Source organism: Talaromyces amestolkiae (assembly GCF_001896365.1).
Source record: "Talaromyces amestolkiae strain CIB chromosome Unknown scaffold9.1, whole genome shotgun sequence".
In the NCBI taxonomy this organism is placed as follows: domain Eukaryota; kingdom Fungi; phylum Ascomycota; class Eurotiomycetes; order Eurotiales; family Trichocomaceae; genus Talaromyces; species Talaromyces amestolkiae.
Window position 1 is genome coordinate 946771 of NW_024468045.1, and position 25005 is coordinate 971775.

At 45.4% G+C, this 25005-nt stretch overlaps 10 protein-coding genes across 10 annotated transcripts; 4 read left to right on the forward strand and 6 right to left on the reverse strand.

The window, feature by feature from the left end:
• Positions 1 to 582: 582 nt before the first annotated feature.
• On the forward strand, positions 583 to 1797 carry BHQ10_005327 (uncharacterized protein; the record flags this gene model as incomplete). The annotated part of the gene is made up of 1 exon (XM_040877791.1): positions 583 to 1797. The coding sequence occupies one exon, from the start codon at positions 583 to 585 to the stop codon at positions 1795 to 1797; it is 1215 nt and encodes a 404-aa protein (XP_040733831.1).
• A 2420-nt stretch (positions 1798 to 4217) lies between these two features.
• BHQ10_005328 (uncharacterized protein) lies at positions 4218 to 5404 on the forward strand (the record flags this gene model as incomplete). The annotated part of the gene is made up of 4 exons (XM_040877792.1): positions 4218 to 4590; positions 4648 to 4982; positions 5051 to 5119; positions 5177 to 5404. The coding sequence occupies 4 exons, from the start codon at positions 4218 to 4220 to the stop codon at positions 5402 to 5404; spliced, it is 1005 nt and encodes a 334-aa protein (XP_040733832.1).
• A 1664-nt stretch (positions 5405 to 7068) lies between these two features.
• On the reverse strand, positions 7069 to 7667 carry BHQ10_005329 (uncharacterized protein; the record flags this gene model as incomplete). Its single annotated transcript, XM_040877793.1, has 4 exons — positions 7069 to 7071; positions 7124 to 7155; positions 7216 to 7417; positions 7476 to 7667. 4 exons carry the CDS (start codon positions 7665 to 7667, stop codon positions 7069 to 7071), a joined length of 429 nt encoding a protein of 142 aa, XP_040733833.1.
• Positions 7668 to 8134: 467 nt separating this feature from the next.
• Positions 8135 to 9191, reverse strand: BHQ10_005330 (uncharacterized protein; the record flags this gene model as incomplete). The annotated part of the gene is made up of 4 exons (XM_040877795.1): positions 8135 to 8331; positions 8431 to 8532; positions 8596 to 8828; positions 8902 to 9191. 4 exons carry the CDS (start codon positions 9189 to 9191, stop codon positions 8135 to 8137), a joined length of 822 nt encoding a protein of 273 aa, XP_040733834.1.
• Positions 9192 to 9782: 591 nt separating this feature from the next.
• BHQ10_005331 (uncharacterized protein) lies at positions 9783 to 10553 on the reverse strand (the record flags this gene model as incomplete). The annotated part of the gene is made up of 1 exon (XM_040877796.1): positions 9783 to 10553. The coding sequence occupies one exon, from the start codon at positions 10551 to 10553 to the stop codon at positions 9783 to 9785; it is 771 nt and encodes a 256-aa protein (XP_040733835.1).
• A 3097-nt stretch (positions 10554 to 13650) lies between these two features.
• BHQ10_005332 (uncharacterized protein) lies at positions 13651 to 14822 on the reverse strand (the record flags this gene model as incomplete). The annotated part of the gene is made up of 2 exons (XM_040877797.1): positions 13651 to 14388; positions 14448 to 14822. The coding sequence occupies 2 exons, from the start codon at positions 14820 to 14822 to the stop codon at positions 13651 to 13653; spliced, it is 1113 nt and encodes a 370-aa protein (XP_040733836.1).
• Positions 14823 to 16092: 1270 nt separating this feature from the next.
• On the reverse strand, positions 16093 to 16656 carry BHQ10_005333 (uncharacterized protein; the record flags this gene model as incomplete). Its single annotated transcript, XM_040877798.1, has 1 exon — positions 16093 to 16656. One exon carries the CDS (start codon positions 16654 to 16656, stop codon positions 16093 to 16095), a length of 564 nt encoding a protein of 187 aa, XP_040733837.1.
• Positions 16657 to 18714: 2058 nt separating this feature from the next.
• On the forward strand, positions 18715 to 19160 carry BHQ10_005334 (uncharacterized protein; the record flags this gene model as incomplete). Its single annotated transcript, XM_040877799.1, has 2 exons — positions 18715 to 18762; positions 18846 to 19160. 2 exons carry the CDS (start codon positions 18715 to 18717, stop codon positions 19158 to 19160), a joined length of 363 nt encoding a protein of 120 aa, XP_040733838.1.
• Positions 19161 to 20531: 1371 nt separating this feature from the next.
• BHQ10_005335 (uncharacterized protein) lies at positions 20532 to 22316 on the forward strand (the record flags this gene model as incomplete). Its single annotated transcript, XM_040877800.1, has 3 exons — positions 20532 to 20849; positions 20904 to 21932; positions 22005 to 22316. The coding sequence occupies 3 exons, from the start codon at positions 20532 to 20534 to the stop codon at positions 22314 to 22316; spliced, it is 1659 nt and encodes a 552-aa protein (XP_040733839.1).
• Positions 22317 to 23256: 940 nt separating this feature from the next.
• On the reverse strand, positions 23257 to 23623 carry BHQ10_005336 (uncharacterized protein; the record flags this gene model as incomplete). Its single annotated transcript, XM_040877801.1, has 2 exons — positions 23257 to 23333; positions 23431 to 23623. The coding sequence occupies 2 exons, from the start codon at positions 23621 to 23623 to the stop codon at positions 23257 to 23259; spliced, it is 270 nt and encodes an 89-aa protein (XP_040733840.1).
• Between the last annotated feature and the right edge of the window lie 1382 nt (positions 23624 to 25005).

Below are 25005 nucleotides of genomic sequence, written 5' to 3' on the forward strand. Positions count from 1 at the left end.
AGTTGCCCTACGCTACGGCTTTTGCTTATGGGACTGCGAGCGATGGTAGCCGCCGTCTTTCGGTCAAACAATCCTCGGTCAAAGTGATCGCATTGATACTGGTATCTTGGTCCCACAGTTTATAAAGTCCCGCAACGTCAAGTCTTATGCATGGTGCTTTCCCCGCAAACTTTCCTCACATTCCCCAGAGCTAATCCTCCTTCAACCTAGTAAATGAACCCTCTGAGCCTGATTATTTGGTTGCTGTCGGACACTCGGCCCTAGTACAAGCTGTGGGACACCTATTCTCTGCCGCTGCCTTGCTAAGTACGGCGTGATACGCAGCTGGTAAGGGATCTTCATACGTGAGTCTTGAATAGAGATTTGATAGATGAGACGTTTCCACTATCGAAGGCTTCTACTGCGTAGGTATTCTAAATGAGGGGTTGGACGGGAGATTTCAAGTCGACTTCCTCATTAATGATCGACTTTTGCGAAAGATATAAAGGGGTATATTCTGTGCCGAAACCAGATCTGAATCCCAACAATTCTTCTGGAATACCTCAGACATATAGAAAATATTGATCGCGTCTTCTCAAAAGCATGCGCTACTCTACTATAACCATCTTTGCTACGATTGCAGCTGCCTGCGGCGTACCAGCCCATCTAGTCGAGAAGGATATTCCTAGCAAGACGGCCATTACCAATGTTCACGTATGGAATGGTGCTGGCTTTTCGGCTCCATCCACCGTGGTTATTATTGACTCAATCATTACCAACGCCAATACTGCTGATGCCGAAACAACAGTGGACGGAAGGGGGGGTTATTTGATGCCAGGCTACATCGACAGTCACTGCCATGTGACATCTTGTTCGTACCTCACCGCAATGCGTGCCAACGGTATCACGACCGCATTAGACATGGGAACGTTCCCTGTGTCCGCTGTTACAGCTTGCAGAGCAGAAGGTGTCACAGATATTTACGGCACTGGAGCAGCAGGTACTGTCAATGGAACTGCTATTAGCAAGATACCCGGATTTCCCCAAGACTCCTTTCTGGCGTCTCCAGAGGCGGCACGGACATTTGTCGCGAACCGCATTCAAGAGGGCGCATCGTGGATTAAGGTATTCCTCGACCCTCTTGGTCCTGACGAGGAAACGCTTTCTACGGTTGTAGCCGCTGCTCACGCAGCTGGCATAAAGGTTGTCACTCACGCCACGAGCTATGCAGACTACAGCGAAGCCCAGACAGCTGGCGCTGACATTCCATGTCATGTACCCCTTGACAAACCACTGGACGCAGCCTCGATTCAAAATCTCACATCAGCTCATCGCCATGTAGTTCCCACGCTAATTATGATGCAATCCATTGTCAACAATACAAGGACCCCATATATTGCGTATACCGCAGCAGCTGAAGGAAGTGTCACAGCCATGAATGCAGCTGGCGTATCAATTGCGGTTGGGACCGATGCAAATACATCCCCATATGTTCCAGCAAACCCGCCTTTTGGCACCTCTTTTCATGCGGAACTTGCGCTGTTAGTTGCTGCTGGTCTGACCCCGACCCAGGCACTGCAGGGTGCTACTTCAGTTGCTGCACATGCATTTGGCTTGTATGATCGGGGTTCAATCAGCCCCGGGCTCAGGGCTGATCTTGTCTTGCTAAGCGCCGATCCTACGGTCAACATCGCCAATTCAAAGTCGATTGAGTACGTCTGGCTTGCAGGTGTGCAATTCACGCCTGGGGCCTATTTAGAAGTTCTTTTATGTTTCAACCGAAAGCCAGTACGGCTGTACGGTGAGAACGGATGGTAGTCTAGGAGGTCAAAACACTACATATTGCCGGTGCATGATCTTACCATATTTCTTTAAAAGCCACATTCTTCCAGCATAATATGCTATACCACGGTGTACCATCAGTGCTTATTATAAGCGTATCAATCATGAGTGAAGAAACATATACTGTACTAGATCTGCTGTCCAGTAATGTACAGATAGTAATCGGAATTTCCACGTATAGTTGCCTATGCTACGTATGCCATGCTTTTTGCTTGGGAATGTTGACTACTAAAGCTCATGCGACCTCAGCGCGGGGATCGGCGGCTATTTCATGGCTTTGGGTACCAGGAAATAAGTACAACACATTGTACAACTACTTTTGGGTAGCTTTTCGAGATAGCCACATCTCTTAGTTTGAGATGAAAAGTGAGTAGTGCGGCTGCTATACTCTCTGGCTGTATTTCAAATATACATTGAGAAACAACATAGCTTAAATAGGGCTGGGAGGAGAGGGAAAGGGGGAAAACTTCACTTCTAAGAATGTCCTTATCAATTTTCATCTTACTATTTCGTTACGATGGCCTCACAAGGAGTACCGTGGTCTCGACTGATCCGTTTTGTCAACCTTGAGGATGATCAAGTCTATTTTAGCGATGCTATCGTTCCAAGTACAGATTTCGATGTTGGGCTATCTAGTGAAAGTAATGGTCTGAAAGCCAAAGTGACAAAGGGCGATCCCCTGTCTACCACCTGTGTGTTTACAGACAAAATTGTCAGTGTTAAGTAATTTCTAGGCCCGTTGACGAAAGAAATGATACCTGATTCGATGCATTGGAGGAAACTATTTGAGCCATCGTCTGCATCATCTTTGCCACGAATTACTCTTTTTGGCCTCTTTAGATGCTTACGAAATTTCAATCCCAGTTCGAGAATTGGGAATAGAACCTCCTCGTTACCCAGCTCTGTTTTCTAAGATCACGAATGCAATAGCCGGGCATGGCGAGAATATCAAAATTCCGAAATTCGTTCAGGATGACCAAGTAGATTATGAAGGTGAAATGGCATTGATCATCTCAAAGGATGTCAAGAATGTGCAAAGTTAGTTTTTTCTTCAGGTTTTAGTCTATGTAAAAACCTCTACAACAGCCGTATTTTTTGGTTGCTCGGCTAATAAAGCGCTTGAGCGACCGCTTGGAAAGCTGGCACTACTATCCTGTGAAGCAATCATAACTCAGGCCACTGAAGAGCAGCTGAAGGCATATGCCTCTCTTGCAGCCGATTCGGTGCAAGAGAACAACATGCTAGTATTATTTGGTGACAAAAATACGTCATTGCGATTAGTGTCGAACTGGCTCAAGGCCAATCTATTTTAAGAGATGGACTTTAGCCCGGCGATACTGAAAGCAGCGACAGCAAATGACCTAAGATTCAAAACAAGCCACCTAACGTATTACCATGGCAGAGACCCAAAGAATGATGCGTCTCTTCTTCTTCCTTTTTTCTGATCCTGGGGAAAGATTATGATGGCAATACATGGTTGCTTTGCGTTTTGCTAAGGCGAACGTGGCCGAAGCTTTTAGATCACTTGAAATCTTCCGGATAATAGGACAGCAGTTAATTGTAGGTGAGAGATAAGTATGCATATCTGGTATGAAGAGGTGAAATCATTGCAGCAACACTTGCATACTTGATTCCGGGAGCTTTGAGTTAAAACGGAACACTTGAGCCACTTCTGCCTGCAGAATCTAGAAAAGGTCATATACACGGTAGCAGACATAGTTCTAGCAAGAAATCCAAATACCATGAATGTCCCACGAGTTCTGAAAACTCCCTTCAGTGTTACCCAGCATCAATGTGTCCGCGGTATGATGACTGTCGACACGCAAACCAGCAAGACCATGAGAGATGCAGTGGCGGTTCAGGGTATCATCCTTTTTGGAGGCCTATAGCTAAGTTTAAATGAGACGTAAATATAGTTGAGTGCTGGGCAAATATTTCTTTTGATCAAAGTATTCAAGTGTTTCTCTCCTTATTTAAAACGCTCTTGCTTCAGCTCTTAGGGCTGGTAACCGGAAGCCCTAGTCCTTACCAATCAATCGCCGCTTTGACCCTGATATCGGACATACAAACGGCTTAGGAAAAACCATGATCCGTTTGATTTTCCGGAGTATAGAGTGGTGAGCTTCAGAGGCTTATGTCCGTTAAGTAGCCAAATTACATTGTCTCTGAAAGAAATATTATGTCCGGTCGCACGGAAAAAAAAAACTATTTAATTTGTAAGAAGGCATTGTAACCATGACAATAAAGAGTGTTCTTCAAAATCGAGTCCTTATAAACCTTCTTCCTCCTGCCATCTCGAATGAACGTCCATTCTATCACTACTTCAACGAAAATAACAAACAGCTCATTGCAGTTGAAAATATTCTAGCTCAATCCTTGTTCAAAGTATTTCAATCATGGTCTCCACATTATCAGCCATTTTTCCCCCTTCGCCGTCTTTCACGGAGAAAGATCTACCTTCTCTTCTCGGTAAAGTTTTCATCATAACGGGCGCGGCATCTGGAGTAGGATTTGAGCTTGCCAGAATTCTTTATATTGCAGGAGGAACTGTATATATTGCCGCTCGCTCAACGTCACGATGCGAGGGTGCTATCGAGGAGATCAAGAAGCAGACACGCGGAAAGAAAGTAGAAGGTGTGTTGAAGTCCATGCTACTCGATTTGGCAGATCTCAGAACAATCAAGCCAGCTGTCGACAGTTTCTTGCAACAAGAGACACGACTGGATGTTTTGTTCAACAATGCGGGTGTGATGAATACTCCTGTAGGAAGTAAGGGAACGCAGGTCAGGCAAGCTCCGACCTCTGTAAAATCTGTGACTATGAAAGCTGACGAGAATGTGGTACAGGGCCACGATCTTGAAATGGCCACGAACTGCGTTGGACCGTACCTCCTTACCAAACTTTTTGAGCCAATTCTTATCCAAACAGCTGCACTGAGTCCTCAATTTACCGTGAGAGTCGTTTTCGTCGTCGCACTCATGCAATTCTTTTCACCTGCTACCGCGATGGAGTTCGATAACAATGGCAACCCAAAGATTTTGCCGGGAGACAATTATATGAAAAGTCAACCTGGGGACAACTACATGCAAACCAAGGTTGGAGGAACATGGTTGGCTGCAGAATTTGCAAATCGTCTTGGGAGCAAAGGGGTTCTTAGTGTGGTGAGTTTAAGGAGGAACGAGAGCTCCTGTATAGGTCTGTGCCTACTAATTATACTATTTATACATAGTCTGTACATCCAGGACTGATGCGTACTGAACTTCAACGAAACATGCCTATCTCAGCTCGAGTGAGCATGGTCTGTATTATCCCCACTTCACCACAACGAAGCTCTTCAAGCTAACACTTCAGGCAGAAATTACTTTTCAAGGGCCCTATATATGGTGCTTACTCCGAAATTTTTGCTGCATTTTCTCCGAAGATCAAGGCAGAAAACAATGGTGGATATATTTTGGCTTGGGGCAGGATCGCGCAACTACCCAGATATATCACCGACGGTCTGGAAAGTGAAGCACAAGGTGGGACTGGCGGAGCGAAGATGTTCGTCGAGTATTGCGAACGAGAGACGACAGGATTTCAGTGAACGAACTGCGAAATGACGGTTGCATCATCTGTATTTCTCTTCTTACACTAGGTTTTCCAGTTCAGAGATCGAAATTGTTCTCCTCTCCAATTTCGAGGTTTTGTAAAGATCTGTCTTCCCAAGACTGGTCATCTGCATAGCTTTGTCTAACCTGGGTGTCAAAAGCATCCTGTTAAAGAATTAGCATCGTCAAGTCTAGGATCGTTATAGCAAGTCTCACAAACCCAATCAAAAGCCAGTTGAGTGTCACATAAATCTCCAATCAAATCCATAGGTATGGATCCAAGGTCGAAATTGGACTGAACTGGGGGACCTGCTAAGTGAAGAGCATCGCCTTCGTGCTGCCAGCTACTATGGCTACCGGTAGTGCCAGTTGTCAGTTCCGGCAATGGCATCGATAATTGTTTCCCAGTATTGTATTCCAACACATCATTGTAGACCGTGCCATTTCGCTCGAAAATGGAGTTAAGTCGTTTCAATATGTTTTTTAGCACAGACTGAGCTATCCTCGTGTCAACCGACGTGCCTTTCGTCTCGAACCAAATCGTACATGACTTTTCTAGAGCTGTTATCATCTCTGACTGATGAGTATTTGGTACTTTCTTTTCTCCAGAAAAGGATAAACCTCCATTTGTTAAACTCAAGAATGTTATAACTGCCGCGAGGAGAAGGTCGTGCATGGCCAAAGACGAAATAATCCATAAGTCCTTGCACAAGACGCCCCCTGGCTGGGCTGCGTCGTAGACATCAGACTGGATCCGAAGAAGCTCTTTTGAAGCCTCTATTGCTGCTTTCTTTGAGTATGAAAAGTCGGAATTTCCTTTTATCTTCGTAATGTATTTGCGATGTAAGATGCATCGAGATTTGTGAAAAAGTACCGCCAGGCTCAATCGCCGGATAATAAGCTGGACAGAATCAGTAATACAAAGATCTATGGGCACAACACGAAGAAAACATGGAACTGCAGAAAAGGCTTGTTGTAGTTCCCGATCCAAGGCCGTTACCTCATCATAGCTTGGGAGTGTCAAGAGATTTGCCTGTTCAACTATCTTTTGAAAGACACGAGAAATTTGACCCTTGGCAAGTGTGTATGACATGCCTGTCATCTCGGTCTCCGGTCTGGACGGTGGCAATTCGGTGGAATATTCATCGAAATCCTGATCTTGTAGGTTCAATGGTACCCGGGTATCGCTTTGAACCCCTTGAATCATTGACGGGAGGCCGTTTTCGAAGCTAATCAATAAATCCATCTGTACAAGGAGATGCCAGATTCGACGCCGTATCTCTCCCTGGTATGGTGTAATGTTGCCTTCTACCTTGTCCGGATCTCGATGGAGACCCATTCGCAACGCTAAACGAACTGCAACACCAACTACCAAGTAACAGCCCGTCTGATTACCTTTACTGAGGACAAATTCGCTTTCTATGTATAAGAGAAACGTTTCGAGAGTATACGGCCCTGGATTCTTGGCGTAGTTTGATAGCGTCAAGCACTGTGCACAACATCGACGATAAATTTGTACCATCCCTGATCGAGTGTTACCAGAAATTGAATGTTCTTCGTCGGCTCCAAGCGCAGCAAAGGTTCCCAAACACATAACAGAGTATATTAATGCAAGGAAACTGATAGGAGAGCTATGAGGGTCCTCCAAAAACTTCCTATACTACTATGAGTTTAGTAATGTAGCGTTTTAACGTGAGGGACTTACCATCACGTACATTCTTTTGAAATGTTGGCTTATGAATAATATCTGGAAAAGAATTTAGTATGTTATTTACACATTGTTGGGACATTACTAGGTACAACTCACGCAACGCAGGGCTATTAGAGTTGAAATATCGAGAGACCAGTCGATTCACTATATTTCGATCGGGGAGCGCCACCAAAAGATCATGATGGGTTTTTGGCGACCCAGTATGGTTCAATAGCAAAGAGATACCGGACCGTGTACTCTCTTCATCCAGTGAGTGCTCATCCACGTCTTCGCTGAAATAGTTTTTCACTTCCTCGATCTAGAAAGCATCAGTCGAACCAGGCCCATGTGAGGAAAACATGTATAATAAATCCTACATCTTCCAGCATTGTTGCCCAGTGAATGGTCCCAATGTATGTAGCGCCGTTAGGTCCGATTAGCCGGCCAGAGTTGTCCTTCTCGATATTTTCATTTGGTAACGGCGTACCCGCAGGACGATGCTCATCTAACGGCTGGCTTGCCATTGCCCCTTTGACCAGACCTTCCAAATGTAACAACCGATTCTGCATGCTTGCAGTTGGTTTCTTTCGCGCAACTGTGGGGGGGAATGTGCATAGAGAGGACCGATCTCTCTTTACGCACTGTGAACATGGTTTTTCGCGATCACACTTCAGCTTTGCGTGGCGACAATGGGTACAACTTAGTTGAATCCGATTTCGCTTTGTCGATCGCTTATCAGAAGCTTCTGCGGCTCCTGATCTAGTACTGTCCGCATTATTGATGTCCATTCCGGTGCTTTATGCACTACGCACGAATTATGTCAGAAAAAATTCGAGATTGGGGTTAGAACTTTTAGGCAGAATTTTAGAGTGGCAGGGATGAGCCTTAAGTAAGGGCGACTAACTAGATGCGGATGTCAAAGAAATGGGGTAATATCGAATTCATCACAGTTCAACTTCTATATGAATGCGTGGAAATTCAGAAATTGAACTTGTATAAGACTCTTCCTTAATTTAGCTCTCAATGTCTATGGTATCTACCTCGCAGTATAACCACCATCAACGAACATATTAGCGCCTGACACCCAGGCGGCATCATCACTAGCCAGCACGACAGCAAATTTTGCTATATCTTCAGGCTTTCCTGGACCTCCAAATGGGTGTTTGCGCCGCAAATCATGAAGAGATGACATTCCACTGCCTGTCGTTTCCGCAAATATTGCTGTTTGAGTGTCTATAAAAGCATTAGCCTGGGCCACGAAAGAAAATATTAATCCGTCCGTGTACAACGACGCATGTCATAGTGTCGATTCAAGTGCGAGAAAATACTTACAACCAGGACTGATCGAGTTACAATGAATTCGATGTTTCGCATATTCCACTGCAACCTGTCTCGTCAAACTGCTCACAGCTCCCTTGGAAGCACAATATGAGGCTGGAAAGATTATTAGGTCAGTATAAGAATATATTTCATGTCGTAAAGTCAAAGTTAACGTACGGTTGCCCTCCGTGGCAATTGATCCCATTATAGATGAAATATTTATGATCCATCCCCGGTCACCGGGAGGCTGAAGTGGTTCCTGTTTAAGCATCTGGGCGATTGCAAATTTCGTCCCCAAAAATACAGATCTGGCATTGACTTGCATAGTCAAATCCCAAGTATCATCAGTCGTTGTATGAATTGGCTGAGGATCATGGGCCTCGATCGAGATTCCAGCATTGTTGACCATACTAATTACATCCACTATTAGGTACTCGTACAACCTAGGTGAGAGAGTAATTTGGATCATAAGGTTTCACATACACGTCTAATCTCCCAAACTCCGAGACAGCACTGTGGATCAGATGGTTCATTTTCTTGGAGTTTCCAACATCTGTCGGAACAAATATGGCGAAGCCACCGTTCCTTCGAATAAGTTCATCTGTATTAATCGTGGTTTCGTCATGAATATGTGGTCGAGACTCAGGTCTAAGGTCGGCACAAGCCACACGAGCGCCCTCTCGAGCGTAAGCAATTGCAATAGCACGACCAAGGCCTGAAGAAGAACCAGTGACGATCGCAACTTTATTCAAGAGACGTTGGGAGATAGTCATTTTGTAAGTCTCTAGTGTTGTGGAAAGTAATTGTTCGAGAAGAGCCTTCGAGGCACAAGAATGAAATATGCGGGCACCGGCTTTCTTATTTACAGATGTCTCACGCGCTTTAGATTCCTTACAAGAAAGAATCATTCTCCCCGTTTAGGAAAGACCCCCAAATGATTGAAGCAAGTATGCCGACGAAGTGGGGACGCGGACGCCCCGCATCTCAGGATGCATCCACATTTGTATTTAGAATTAAGGTTATGTATCCGAGTTGGCAATCTTTCCTTTTTTGGAAAGACGGAAACGAAGGATCGTGAATACATAGCACACATAAATGTGACTTCCGAGAGTCTAGAACCATATTTCAAAAGGTTTTTTGTAGTCAAATGTAGTATGACCTAGATCATTACTGAGTCTACTGTTTTTACGGCGGCGAGCGTGTACTCACGAACATTCAAGAAGTGTCCGTAAAATATAGATTTTTGGTAACCTTAGAAGTTTCTGCGGTTTAGTAAGTGACTGAAACTAGGCGAATGCATCATAGTTCAATGAGCACTGCAGTGGACATGGCTATACAATTATTCCAAGTGATTTTAACCCCCATCAGCCCTCAATCAATGCTGGGTTGGCGTCGGAAAATGTAGTGCCCATTCCAACACTATCAATCCAGATTTCCCGAGTATCCTGGGTCCCCAGATTCTCACCCTGATCATGCCACCCATTTGCATAGATGCCGACGTGGAAATCGAAGGGACGTGCGTCATTTATCATAGTAGGTAGGTTGTATTCCTCAACCACTTTCCCGCCATCATACCACATCTTATAATAGCCAGTATCATCGCTTTGCCAGCTAGCTTGAATCACAATTGTGTGCCATACTCCGGGAGTCACTGTTGCCAGTCCCTTCCATTCCTGAATCTGCTGAGCACAGATAGTTCCAAATTTGACCCTCGTTGCAAGCTGGTCCCCAATTACCCAGACCATACTTGATGGCATCCAGTCATCACAACCAGTGTCTGTAAAATCGGCAATAAACTGGCCAATATTGTAAGACTGAGCTGGAGACGCTTGCCAGGCTTCTTGTAATCTAAACGCGAAGCCGTAGAACCCCTGATCTCCGAGTTTATATACCTGTGTCTCAATTTTCTCGGAATGATAGCGACCGGTATAGGAGGAGTCGTACACCTGAGTGAATTTGAGAGCGGTTGTGCCATTGTAGACTACATTGGTCACTTGATCGATGCTGCCTTCATGTTCAATATTTTGAGTTGACCAGCCAGTGAGAGTCCCAGTGTTGGCAAAGGTCTGAGTTGAGAGAACAGGAAACACGAGGCCCATTGCTGCAATAGCAGCAGCTATGAATGTAAAAGACATTTTAAGTCCACCTTGGAAGGATATCTCTAATTGAAGGAAAGGAATTAGTTTGTTTGAACAAGATCGACCTATCTAAGCGGTGGGCAAGCAACCTTTTATAATCAGCCAGCTGGCATTGTACGTGAATTAATTAAGTCAAGATCAGCTTCTACACATGCATAGAAGTTTGAAAGATAAGTAAACACTTAATCAGTGGTCAAGTAAAATCCGAAGAGAGAAAAGAAAAACAATTGATGGAATGTTACAACGCTTTGTACCTGGGTAGGAGCTTATTCAGTTTGGGGGCCATTTTCCATTTCGGGAACAACATGTTTGTCCCTGTCACTCTACATCATACTGATTGGTTTGATATTTGATAAATCTGACAGGGCTTCAAATACCAAGCAATCGCAGGCAGTCAGCATCACGTAAAGCAGACTTGAAAATCGTGCATACCTAGATCTATCTTGCAGAGACTGGATAAAATTGTCTGCTAAATCTAGTTTCTTGGAGCGGATTCCGTCTGGTGTTACTACACGGCCCGAATTCCTAAAATAGAAGACATACCGGGCAGTTTTTTAATGTATAAAGAGCATAGGGAACTTGACACTTTTTACACAAGCACGCAAGGTGCTGGTAGATCGAGACCACAGCACATGTGACAGTCCGACATGCGGCCAAGGGTTGATCCGGCACCCAGAATTATTGACGAAGCTTACCGGCTTCCGTCTAGGGTCCTGGGAGGGACTATGCTGGAAATAATCTCGCCCTCCTCAGTAAGGGCTGGACTGGGAGAAGTGTGCGCATAAACGGGTATACAAACGGCCCCTAGGGACTCGGATTCTCGCTTACTCTACTCTCCTCTCTTTCGTGCTAATTCTGATTCTTCGTGGAGCACCTCTTCTACTTCTCCTCAGCCTGGTCAAAACAAGTGATTAGCCGTTGTCATAGGGACAGAATCAGGCTCATATACAAGTGTAATAATAAATCTAGATAGGTGCCGATTGACAGACGCAGAATTACCTAGGTAGGCTCATAATAAGTCAACTGATAGATCCTAGAATCAAATTGACAATCATTCTACTTGATGCTTAGGCGCATAATGGATGCCGGTTGACAAGTAAATATACAGCCCAGTCAACCGTCACGGAACCAAGCTGACGTACAGGTTAGTTGACAGGCACAGAACCAAGCTCATATACGAACGCGTTGATGAGCTTAGGACGTACCAATACCCTCAACTTACCTTCTAATCCAATTGATGGTCAAGCTCCGTTCCGCACTCAAACCCAAGGATTTAGAAATTTCTCTCATTCCTGAAATACCGTTATGCACAGTCTGAAAGCATTTACCATAAAGAACCCAAAAAAGACGTAAAGGTTGAAGTGTGTATTGTAGACTTGTATAAAGCTGTATTCGGATTGCGAAGTTGCCCTACTCGACCATTTTTGCCGACATGGATTTTTTAAGTCCCACCTTCCGTTATTATGTGTTGCTTCGTCTCAGATTTCTTCGAGTCATCTGAACGAGCCATTCCGGCTGTTGACGGCTGGCAAAGCCAAAAGGGTGGCATTCATAATCTGGATCAACGCTGCCAGAGCCTCGTGGACGTACACGTTGCAACAAGTTTGGCCTTCCTCGCTCGCTTATTGGGGGTCTGCAGGCTTCCGCAGACATTTTCAATATCAGACGAGACGTTGATGAGCTCGTTGAAGCCGAAAGACGAGAGGGTATTTCATAACTTGTACTTTGAGTTGTTTTCACCGAAACTGTTCTAACACAGCAGCAGAGATCAACGAAAACTTGCAATTGATTGTCAATCAGGATCCTTCAATCCAGAAACTTGGAAAAACGTATGCAGATATCGGGAAGCGGCTTTTTCAACACGAGGCTTTTGTTTCATGGCTCGAAGGCAGCACTACCGATAGCTCAAGCAGCGAATATGGCCTGAAACTCTTGTGGATGCACGGCCCGGGTAGACTGATATTTTATATCACAACACACTTTAAGAGAATTCTCTGACCATTTTACGTTCAGATGTGGACACACGCTTACTGTTCAAGGTTAACTCAGCACAAGAGTCATAGAGCACTGTATAGAGAAAACCTCAGTCCACAAGCACCGTGAATAACAAGTCTCCTATCTCTCCTGTGCACAGACGCATGGCTTATGAAAMAAGCCGATAGAGATTTTCCAGTCTGTGGTGCGACAGCTAGCCTGGTCTCTGGGAAATTCCTAGGCTGATAAATACGTCAAAGATGAGTTCTCCGAGAAGTCGAACGGGTCGTCTTTCACTCGATGATTGTATGACGTTATTGTTGCAGCTCATACCACGCCTTCAAAAAACAATAAACATCATCATTGCCCTCGATGAGTGCGATGATCCCCGGGGGCTATAGGAGCTCTGAAAGACTTGTCAGCTTCGTTCCATTAAAATCTATAAGCTCTTCTCTAAAAGCTATTTATAATAGATTGTTTTTATATAATAATATTTTTCTAATTAGATACTATTATAAAGCTTATATAATATAAAGAGCTATAGTAAGTTCCAAGACGTTAGAGTTTTACTTGAAAATGGTATTGATACGACTAGTCAGGATGGACCATGAATAGCCAGCACTCTATATTGCTGCGGAGAAAGTCATTCGGAAGCATTCTTGATGATACTTAATATTACGTGGCGCCAATCTAAACAAGCAAGATGAGTCGGAGTGGACGATGCTACACAGGGCAGTCGAAAATGATGAGAAGAGCATTGTGGAAAAGTTGATTCAACAATGGCCTGAGATTGTGAATGTAGCGGCCAAAGACGGACGAAAGGCATTAAGTATAGCATGCTCTGAAGACCGCCTAGATCTTGTACAAGTCTTCCAAATTGCAAATCAGCATGCGCCCCAGGAGCCTCCTGGGGGAAAATAACCTGACTAATGTATGAACCAGTACAAAGCCACACCTTTATTGGATCTATGAAGGATATGCTAGCATTCAATAGGTATATAGTACAAGACTCGTATCATTAATCAAATCATCATCGCAGTCTACCTCGGTACATAATCTAAATGAAACAAAGAAAGAAAGAAGAAATAAAGAGATAACACCAAAAAAGAGAGCACCAGAATTAATTAACAATAACCAMCCCAGGACCCGCCAGTGTAGCGTTAGCTACAGCCTGGTTAGAGGTGAAGCCCCCAGCAGCTGATGTAGGAACGATAGCAAGTATAGTAAGCCCATTCAACAAGTGCTCCGTAAACGGAAACGGCGCTCGCACAGAGACAGTCTGCCCCTGTTGACTCAACACGGTAAAAGGCAACACAAACGGCACGTTCTGCTGATTGATGTACGCAACCTCATAGTCTGTCGCTTGCGCTCCGTTGGGCAACGAGAAGCTCAATTCAACGACTTCATCGGTGCTGGTGTCCGGATCAAACGAGCTGGTGACTGCCAACGGCTGCATAACATGCAACTTTTTAAAAGCATCTATCTGATCCGCATTCGGACACGAGCCTGGGACAATGAAATTCTGATTGAGCGCATTAAATGCAAAATCGCGAACCGAGTTTGTTAAAAATGGCAACTCGCTAGGTATTTTACGTTCAAGCACCCGGAAAAAGCCCTGTTGTTCGCCCTCCTGACCGATAACAGAAGAGATACCCTGTGTTAGGGCGGCGTCGCCGTGGAGTCCCATGTTAAGGACGACGTTTTGTAGGGTGCCGAGCACGACGGAGGTGAATGTTGTAGCTAACGTGACGGCTTCATCGAGCGTGGAGACGGGGAAGTCATAGAGACATGGTTCCACGGGGGTTTGGTTGAAGTGTTTGAGGGCGTTAATGGCGTTGAGGGCGTGGAGTTCCTCTTGCTATATTATAAATTAGTATATGGAATATCTCCTGAGTATGATTAGATGGTGACACTTACAGCGACTATAGCACTCAACGCATTAAGTCCCAAAGTCCTTGCATTTGAATTTTTAATCACAAATCCAGGCTCATTATTGGTAATGTTTGTCAACAGCTGTTGGAAAAAGGCAGCCTCAAACTGCTCCTCAGCAGCAATAACTTGAAGACTGATGATTGTGTCGGGGTCAACAGATGCTGGAGGTGTACCATTCGACAAGGTACCGTGAGCTCTTTGCTCTATGTTGAGAATTTGTTGATTGTTTGGCGCTGGGAAGCCATCGATACTTTGGAATTCATCGTTGACGTTGTTGTTGTTTGAGCGGCGTTCGACGGGGGCTGCTGCTGATAAAGCTGCGAGGCTGCAAAGAGCCAGGGTGATGGTATTTGGGCGCATTGTGTTGTGTTCCTTGGACCTTAGAAGGAGAGCTGGGTAGATTTTTTGTCGCTGAACTGGACTTTCTGCTTTAAGGGATATTGTTTTGAGGAACTGTGACTAACAATGACAGACAATAAGAAACAGCCGGAGTCACACTCCTCTTTATACTAGATGCCATCTCATTGTAGTCAATGTGTTACCTCATACAAAAACACCGACATTCCTAATTCGACCAGGCGCGGAAGTCAACCTCACAGCGAAAAGTGAATCTACCGGCATATTACAGACCCAGCCTCCACCAAACCCAGTCAAAGCCAACATCTTGACTCGTTACTTCCGGGAAGTGAGTGGAAGCTTGTACAACGCAGCGCATATCTCGTACCTGTAAATCGATCAAGCAATGAATCAACCATGCACAAAGAAAATCGAAACGCCGTAGCCAATGATCGGATTACCGAGACAGCCGAGCTGAAACTTAATCACATGGATATGGATCGGCTGTGCAGATAAAAAAGTAAAAAACAAAAATAAACAATATTATGGAGCAATAATACTTTAATTTATCTTGCAAGGATGAAGAAGATGTTGGGATCGCTGCTATTCGCCAGTCCGATGGCCAGAAGGGGAAGTTCGGGAGCTGAGTGGCTCAGCTTTTTCCTTTTCGAGACGATTTTGTTGTCGTTGTTGGTTTGTTGTACGTAGTACCACGTAAATCGGCCTATTATATAATTATTAAACAACCAACACTAAACTGTTTTTATTCAAGAACACAGCGTATATTAATTGTCTTTTATAATGAATATGTCATTGAGCGTTGAGGCTGAAGATACTTAGTGAGAATGGAGTACCTGACGGCGGGTACATACGGTAGGGTTGATCTATTTATGGAGTAGGGCTGCTGTCCGTGCATCACCAGGAAGCTTGACTGCGAGAGCCACGTTCTAACATCGCCATACCCAGTTAGGACGCCGGAAATACGAATATGGAAAAAGGTATACAATGGTTGAATTCCTAGAATTGACCCGGTACTTGTTGTTTTTGGAAAAGCTTCAACCGCGGTCGTGGGATCACACCGGATACCAAATTCAGAGTACGGACAAACTGAAAATAAGTAGGCGAAGTGTGTTTATGAGCATTAGTACGGCATTATCAGCGATATTATTAACAATTTTAGACAGAAATAAAAGTAGTGAAGTTCTGATGACAATGACTTGTTTACTTTTAGATACTATTGGTGCTATTCATCTTGCCCTGTTCGGGTACGGAGAGCTAGTATGATCAGATAAGATTACAGCTTTCCCGCTTTCTTTGCAGTCCAAGTAGCAATAGCATCCATCAACGCCGGACTCAACGCATCGTACGTCTTCAACCCCACACTCTCAAACTTCCCACGTACCTCATCCATCCCCTCCGGCTTAAAACCTTGCTCGATAATACTCGACACAAAGGCCGCAAACTGCGGCTCCTGCCACCCTTTTGTGTCGGAGAGCTCGGCATGCACAAAGTCCAGCCCCTTAAACGGATGGTCTTTATGGATACGACCAAACATGTGAACACCACATTGAGAACAGGCGTTTCGCTGAATCACAGCCTCCGGGTCAATGATGGTCAATTTGTCGCTGTTGGCGGTGACCGACACTTTGTCAACTGGGATGACGCCGACAACTGAGAAAAGGGAGCCGGTGGGCTTCCAGCACTTGGAGCAGCCGCAGGCATGGTTGTGAAGGATGTCGGACCCAAGGGTGACTTCGACCTTGTTGCTGGGGCAGTGGCAGTAGAGCTTGCCGCCGGGGAAATTGGTTTGGCCTTTGGTTAGGCCATTATCGATTTGGGGATGTAGACTCAAGCCCATTGTGATAGTTGTCCAAGAGGATGAGTAGTTAGGAATTTATGTCGATTGATTTGGGAGTAAACGCATGCACAACGGCGATGACCACGACATGATGAGATTAAGTTCCTTTTATATATTATCGATCCGCATCCGGCTCTCCTGTTCTTCTCCAACAAAGATGGTCGTACTGAGGACGAAACAACACATCTCAAACACCCCGCCCGGAAAGTCAGTCCTCCTTTGCCCCAAATGTTCACCCACCACCGAAGATCGGCTTACTCCAATTATCCTCCCACTGGAAAGGAGTATCATTTTTGCGGTAAGCTAAACCTCCTCGTTGTAGCAACCAAAAACAAAATTTACGCAGTCGCTCCCATTTTCCGAAACTGGAAATATTCGGAGTGTCTCATCACGCGCCGGTGGGGGATAGTATCTTTTTTCTCCAAAAAGATATGTGATCCTAAGAGGGATCGAAGATCTCTTCACGAAGAATTGCCAATCATTCTGTTTCTGACGCCATTCTAGAAAGACTTTCTCAATCTAGTCCCCGCACAAAGGTCTGCGCGTTTTTCAGACATATGTTATAGTGTTGTATCTTCCCCTCATGCGGAGTTGAAGGGACTTTTATAATGGATCGGATAATGCATCGGACAGTTGGCGTTATGAAGAGAGCATAAATGTTGAAGAGTACATTTTTAACATGACAAGTTGAAGTTATGCACATCCATCGTATATGTTGGATATCGGCAAATCTAGGGTCATTGCCCCGAGATCAGGAGAGCACCGGAAGTTCGATGGATTTGCTGAGCGAAACCTTAAATTTGAGGCAGTTTCCAGGAACACTTTTATTTTGTATCTGATCCGGATCGATACAATGATAAACTGGCCCCAGATTTATCATGGTCGAATTCATCTTCAAGGTCCATAACCTGTCGCTCGTGTGGTTTGACTGACATGCTCAATGACCGATTTGTACACATGGCCGACACTCCACTACTGTGAAACATTACACAACATCGTCCAGGTAAGCTGATGGAGAATTCTCTCGGTACGTCAATTTCTCACGAGAAAAGCCGTTAGCCCACATGATTCCAGGGCTCTCGATGGGTCACTGACTCGCGACACAAGTGACAAAAACATGAAGCTAATCCGGTTTGGTTAAGTCCTCATACGTTGACAACGTGGAATGGTCTGACTGCAGAGATCCGACAGCTGAAACACGGCCTAGGTAAGGTACGGAATAACGCTTCCCGCGGGTCACGCGAAGAGACAGCCTTAAATGCCATGCTATGTAAGCGTAATACCGTATACATATCTTACAATACCTTAGTGTACGGCTTTATTCGTCTGTGATTGGCTCTACCGCACATGAAACTAGGGCTACACGTGGCTTGCGGCAGAGTCGCTTTGTATGAGCCAGTAATCTCTGCTGTTTGTTACCCCTTGTCGTTGGTCCAACGATCAGCTTCAAGCCTTCAACACGCCAGTTCTCATCAAAGCTCTGTATAAACAGAATAGTCACAATGCAGTCAGTTAAATGAGAAGCCACTGTATTTCTTACTGCATTTTCATAGGCATCAGTCCATGAAGTATGTAAATACTAATCGTCATCGTTGAAGCGGTTCGGTTCTGTAAAATACAACGGTACCCAGGCAGTAAGACAATACGAAACTAACAAAGCCCCTCAAGAAGCAAAAAGGACGAAGATCCTCGGACGGCATTCCTCTCTCGGTCCTCGACCAACGTTGGCTGTTCGTGACTCTCACAATCGTCATTTTCTTTCTCTCTTCGATTTTATCGCATCCTCTCTTTGACGATTATATATCCAGCTGCCAGACTGCTCGATCACACCTCTTGCGACGACTCAAGATATACTACGATAATCATAACGCCCGGCCCAATCCTGCTTGCCGCGTGATCGTCGCTCCTTGTCGACGAACTACCTCGTGCGAAGAAAAGGGGACCTCCCTCGACAACTGAAGCAACATCGACGGAAGAATAACTGGCTTCTTCTCCACCGCTTGCGAAAACATTTATACGCACGGTTCTATCGATAGACGAACCTTTATTACATACACAATGGCCCGTACATCGTTGGAATCCGAGCGGCCAATCATGACTGGATCGGTATGAGTTCTACTCCCTGTTTTAGCACATGACAGCTTGCGCAAACTTGGCTAGAAATATTGCCACTAACTTGTTAAATGTAGAACCGCAACTCGAAGCGTTTCTCAACCTACAGCGGAGTCCCCTCTCTCGCCTCTACCGATACCACCAGCACTCTCCCTAGCGGCGATCGCATGGCCGAGATCAAAGAATATTCCGATGGCGTGGAGCGCCTCGAGAACAAACCCTTGAGCCAGCAGCGCTTTGTGCCTTCTGCCGAAAAAACAGATAATCTGAATAAGCTCGCTCTCGGCGCCAAGGTTGAGCGCGCACTCGGAAGGAGAATGACCGGACAAGATGCTGTAATGCGAAAGCCCGTTGTTGCCGTTTTGGATGAGAAGAAGGCGTTGGAGAACTAGATTCTCCTTCGCTTCTATGGTTGCTGGCTATGAATATCTTTCTACTTGGTTTTACGTGGGTGATGGTGCTGTGTAATGAGAATTTGCAGACCATGATCTATGCTACACGCATCTGACGCTATCTGTTTTCCTTGGTCTTTCATCGGAGTCGCATGATTCACATTTTCAATTTTTTTCTCGCTGCTCTGGTACCAGATTTTTCTTTTGTCCATTTTTCTTTCACATTGATTACCCCATCGTGTTGGAAGTAACACGCCTTGCATGTCCGTTTTGATGTTTGATCTCAAATCACATTTGTTTCAATTTCCTCTCATATCTGCTTCTATATTTAAATACTTGATGTCAATTGAATATAGATTTTGAAATTCTGAGAGTCTCGAGAAGGTTTGGCACGACCGTGGTGTAAGATATCTGCCCAGGAGGCAGCAGTCAGCCAACTAGGCATCCTCAACATACGAGAAAAGCACAATGAGGGTGCTCCCCAATGATATTTAAAGTCCATTAACAGAAAATATCAGCGATAATTGTCGACAATAATATACTAAGCAGGACAATATTGAGCACGAGATATCAAGATATCGGGCTTAGTCAGACTCTTCAGAACACGGACCAATCAAAACGCCGCACAAGCTTCGAGATACCGGGCGGACTCCATCGCTCTTTCCTCTTCTTCCTCCCTCTTCTTTTCCCTCTCGCTTCTCCTCCTCCATCTTCATTAATCAGACTCATCCTCTACCACTCGATTCATTAATTCTTTTTCGTCTTCTTCTTCTTCTTACACATCTCTTAGAGAAACCCCGTTGTCATCCATAACTATCGACGAAACACATTTGCCCCATCTTTTTTCCGCTTCGCACTTTATACAGCCAATTCGAATTGCCGATTCGTTGTTCTCATTCAACCCTCTTCAAAACTTTCTTCTCTCACACGAAATATCCTCGATCCCGATTTTTCGTTGACATACGAGTCACCATTGTCTCCCTAAGCTGATTCGAATTTTTCTTTCCAACGGAGTTCGATTCTCGAGTTCGACTCATCGCATTTAGCGTCGCACAGTCTTGATATCATATTTTTCGATTCTGTACAGACATCATCTATTGTTTCCGGTAAGTGAGAAAATCGCACCTCTTTGTCTAGCTGATGGCGCATGCGCTATTATGAAATTTTTGTTTGAGTCTTTGCTAACATGTTTGATGACATCCTTTCAGGTCGCAGACGTGATCGGCCATTTCCTTTTTTGCCCCATTTCAAATCATCCCCGGTGCCCTCCACGCTACAATTGACCTTCGCTTTGCCGAACGAACGCAAATCTTCTCAGCACTTAGACAAAAGCACAGCTAGATTTCATTTCACACATTTCAGCAGAAAAATATGGCGGACACAACTCAGGCTCCCGTTAACGGCACCTACGCTGGTCCCCCCAACGGCTACCCCGACATTTACCTGTCTCAAAACACCATGAACGCTGCCGCCACTTATCACCCTGGTCCTGTCTCAACATCTTCAAATGGACCAGCTCCCGAAGGCAAGGCTGACATCTCAAAAGACGAGGTTGGCTGGTACTTTGTTGAGCAATACTACACAACCATGAGTCGAAACCCAGAGAAACTTCATCTCTTCTACTCACGTCGGTCTCAGTTTGTCTCTGGCGACGAGGCCGAGAACGTTCCCGTTGTTGTTGGTCAGAAGGTAAGCGTTTATGTTGAATGATCATGTTGACGACCACTTGCTAACAGCCTTCAGGCCATCAACGACAAGATCAAGGAACTCGACTTCCAGGAGTGCAAAGTTCGTGTTTTGAACGTCGATTCTCAGGCCTCATTTGACAACATCCTTGTCGCTGTGATTGGAGAGATCTCCAACCGCGCCGCGCCATCTCGCAAATTCACCCAGACTTTCGTTCTCGCCCAACAACCAAATGGCTACTATGTTTTGAACGATATCTTCCGATACCTTGCGGATGATGATGAAGAGGTGGTTCCCGCTGACGAGGCACCCGCTATCGAGCCTGAAGTAACTGCAGAGCCTGAACAAGCAGAAGCTGCCACAATCGACGCAGCTGAGACTGAGGAGGCTGCACCTTTGGCGGACAGTGAAGAGGCCGTCGCTGAGGTTGATGCCAAACTCGAGACGATTGCTGCCAACGGTGAACCTGAGACGGTTGAGGAGCCTGCTGCTCCTGCACAGGTCAATGGCGATGCTGAACACGAGAAGCCCGCCGTTCCTGTTACTCCCGCTGTTCCTGTTGTCCCCACTGAGCCTGAGGCCGTCAAGGAAGAGGAGCCTCAGACTCCAGAATCTACACCAGCCGTCAGCACCCCTAAGGAAGCTGCACCAGCTCCCAAAGAGACTGCTCCTCCTGCCAAGGCTGTTCCTAAGACATGGGCTACTATCGCCTCCAGCAACCGTGCTGCTGCTGCCGCTGCCGCCGCGGCCGCCGCGGCCGGTACCCCTGCTGCTAACCCTGCTGCTGTGCCTCAGCCCAAGCCTGCCGCAACTGCAACCTCATCCCAGCAGCCAACCAAGCCTCAGCAGGAGCAGCCTGCTACTGCCTCCGCAACGGAAGCTGTTGCTACCAGCAGCCAGGCACCTTCAACTGATGGTGCTGGTTGGCAGACTGCTGGTCATGATCACAGCAAGAAGCAGTCTCGCGCTGAAGAAAAGTATTCAGCATATATCAAGAACGTCACTGAGAAGGTTGATGCATCTTTGTTGCGCACTGTTCTCTCTCGTTTCGGAAAGCTTACTCATTTTGATGTCAACCGTTCCAGGGTATGTCTTTTTTTCGAGTTATTACTGGCTCCATGTAAATTAGGACATTTGCTAACATTCAATCTGCTATAGAACTGCGCTTTTGTTGACTTCGCCGATCAGGCGTCATACAACGCGGCCGTTGCAGCCAACCCCCACCAGATCGGAACCGAGCAGATTACTGTCGAAGAGCGACGCGTTCGCACTGGCAATGTCGGCGGTGGTTTTGCAGCTGGCCGTGGTGGTAGCGGTGCCAACCGCGGTCGTGCCGATGGCCGGGCTGGAAGCCAGGGTCGCGGTGGCAGCGGCTTCCAACGCGATCAAGGACGTGGTAGCTTCGCAGGTCGTGGCCGTGGTGGCAGCAATGTCAACGGCAACAAGCGTAGCCAGGCACAGGCTGCTTAAATGGCGACGTGTTATTCTCACGTATTGATGCCGAAATGAAACACCAAAAATACAGAAAAGCAAAACCTTAATAAGCATTTGGTTCGATTGTCGGTTTGCAGGTTATTTGTACGACCACGTATTTACGGCATATACATTCATCGAAGACATTTCCATATGTCATTTTACGACAGGCAGTGTTCTCATTTGGTGACGATTTCTTACGAGCATGTTAGCGGTTCGGGAAAAGTCGCTTTTTTGATCTTGTTCTCTTTTTTTCTTTTTCTGTTTGGTTGTTTATTTCCTAACCATGTTTTTACAGGCGCGGGTTGTCTTTTGTTGATTTGATCTCATTCACTGAACCGATTTCAGTTGATTTGATTGATTCAGAAAACCTTCTTGTATCAAATTTTCCCTTTCTTTCGCCCACGGTCCGTTTCTCTTATGTTAGAATGCATCTCTATCTGTCTTGATCGGTTTCGATGGTTCTACCCTTTTGTTATTGTTTGATTTTCATTCTACCCTTGTTTTACTCTATTTAAGCATAGCGAGTCCCAATAAAGGGGGAATTTCATTTCTCTTTCTTCTTACTTTTCCGTCTCAAATTCCCCTGGATGACTGGCAGATTCCATGTATAACTAAAACAATCTTTGATCTCTACGTTAGGAAACAAGAAAACGTTCCTATTTGACTGTCTATAGGTAATACCTACTTACAGCCTAGACTTGCATATAACGTACGACAGGTAAGGATATCAGAGTAATGACTGTGTTTGAATAACCCTACGTTGAATAGGGCCCACCAATCAACAAGTCACAATTGAACGATCGATACAATACACACATAGCGTTCCTTCATGGTTAAAGACATTGAACGACTATAGTTAACATTAATCCTGGCCAGTCATCTAGTCCTCGTCTGCCTTGATAGAATACCTAAGCAATCCTTGAAGTCCTTTTTTTCAAGGAGTGGTAATAGTGCAGTTCGTGACGTCGATGGAATCGAGGTAAACGGTGCAAGGACCCGTGGGCGCGCTGCCTGTCTGATGTGTCAGACCGAACAAAGAAATGCAGTGATAAAGTCGAGCTATCTTTCGTGAAGGATGGGATGAGGGGATGAGGGCCGTGTCACGTACAGTTCCATCCCAATACATAATCCACGCTGCAAGTAAGTGTGGGATCACTCGCGACGGCGCCGGGCTGGCCAGCGGCATTAATGACGGCGCCCATGAGGTTGGTGTCTAGGGGTACGGGGACTTTCATATGAGATCCCTCGGAGACGCCGGCGATAGCGAGGATGATGAGGCCGAGGGCAGAAGATAGTTTCATTGTAATAGATTAAAGTGGTGGTTGGTTTACTTCAAAGGGAAATGAAGTTGATTTGATAGTCGATTTGGTTCGGGAAGGCTACTTGTGGATAATGAGGGTGATATCGAATGGTACTCTGGAAGGGGGAGAGAGGAGTTGTTTATATACTTTACCTAGGTAGGTAATGGTTCTTTACATATACGACCAGGCAAGAGCCTGGAGAGATTTTTTTACAGTTGAAGTTATACATATGGATATAGAGTGATACATGGGCATGTGTATACTGCCACACTCTGGCCCAGGAATATAGAAGTCTACAGCTCTGGCCGGATGTATATAGTCCAATTTAGGTATGCTGCATGCATTGGTGTACTGTGTGGACGAGTTAGTAACACTGAAACTATCAAGGCTTGCCTGATAATCTGATATTTTATGCACATTGTTAGTCAAGGATATAGATCACGGTCCAGAGCTTCTCATTATACCACCAGAATGGAAGGCTTTCATCTACAGATGGGCAAGCACAGGGATGGATACGAGGTCGTCCAGAGACATGCCCTTCCGGAACCACAAAGGACGTGAAACCTCGACTTTGATCTCATGATGCGTTCTGTTACGAGAGGACCTACAATCTGAGTAGAATAAGGGAGATTAGGGAAGCTGTGAGCGCTTCCAAGATTGTGGCACCCTTATGAATCGGGTATTAGGCTCTAGAAGATATTAGATATTTGGGGTTGTAGATATCACATGTGGCACACGATCACGTTGAAGACATAAGACGTTCAATTACACGCATCATACTACCCAAAAGTACCAACGTTTTCCAAACACTGAGCGAGATAAAATAGAACAAACAATTACCAGTAGCGCGTTCCAAGACGTCCTCTTTGACGGCTCCTTCGGATAGACCTACTCTGTGAACTTTTGAGAACCCACTACATTCATTCAACCCTTCTTGAGATATTTATGTCTTGCCATCAGGGATGTGTATTCCAGAAGTGATCCGCGAGGTCAGCGTCGTCACACAGTGCCCCCAGATCTCATAAGGTTACAACCGGTTTCAACATACGTATAACTCCACTATACTTAAGTCGCACTTCCGACACTGCATTACCTACAAAGTAGCGTCTTAGATCTTGAGCGTACGGGCTGCATGACAGCATCCATGGATGTTATAGTATTTCTGTTGATTATTGGAATCGAATAGCCAATGATTTTTGTCTGCGTTGGAGTTTCCCATAATTGTTTTAATTATTGGCCTACAGTTGTCAACGTAGGTTGGAGGTGCGTACATACCATATCAACTGGTATATACATGTCCATTGGTGTCCAGGACTGGCTTCAGGACACATCAAAAGCGGCAACAGGCTAGATGCTGTTTGGATATTAGAAACTACAACCCA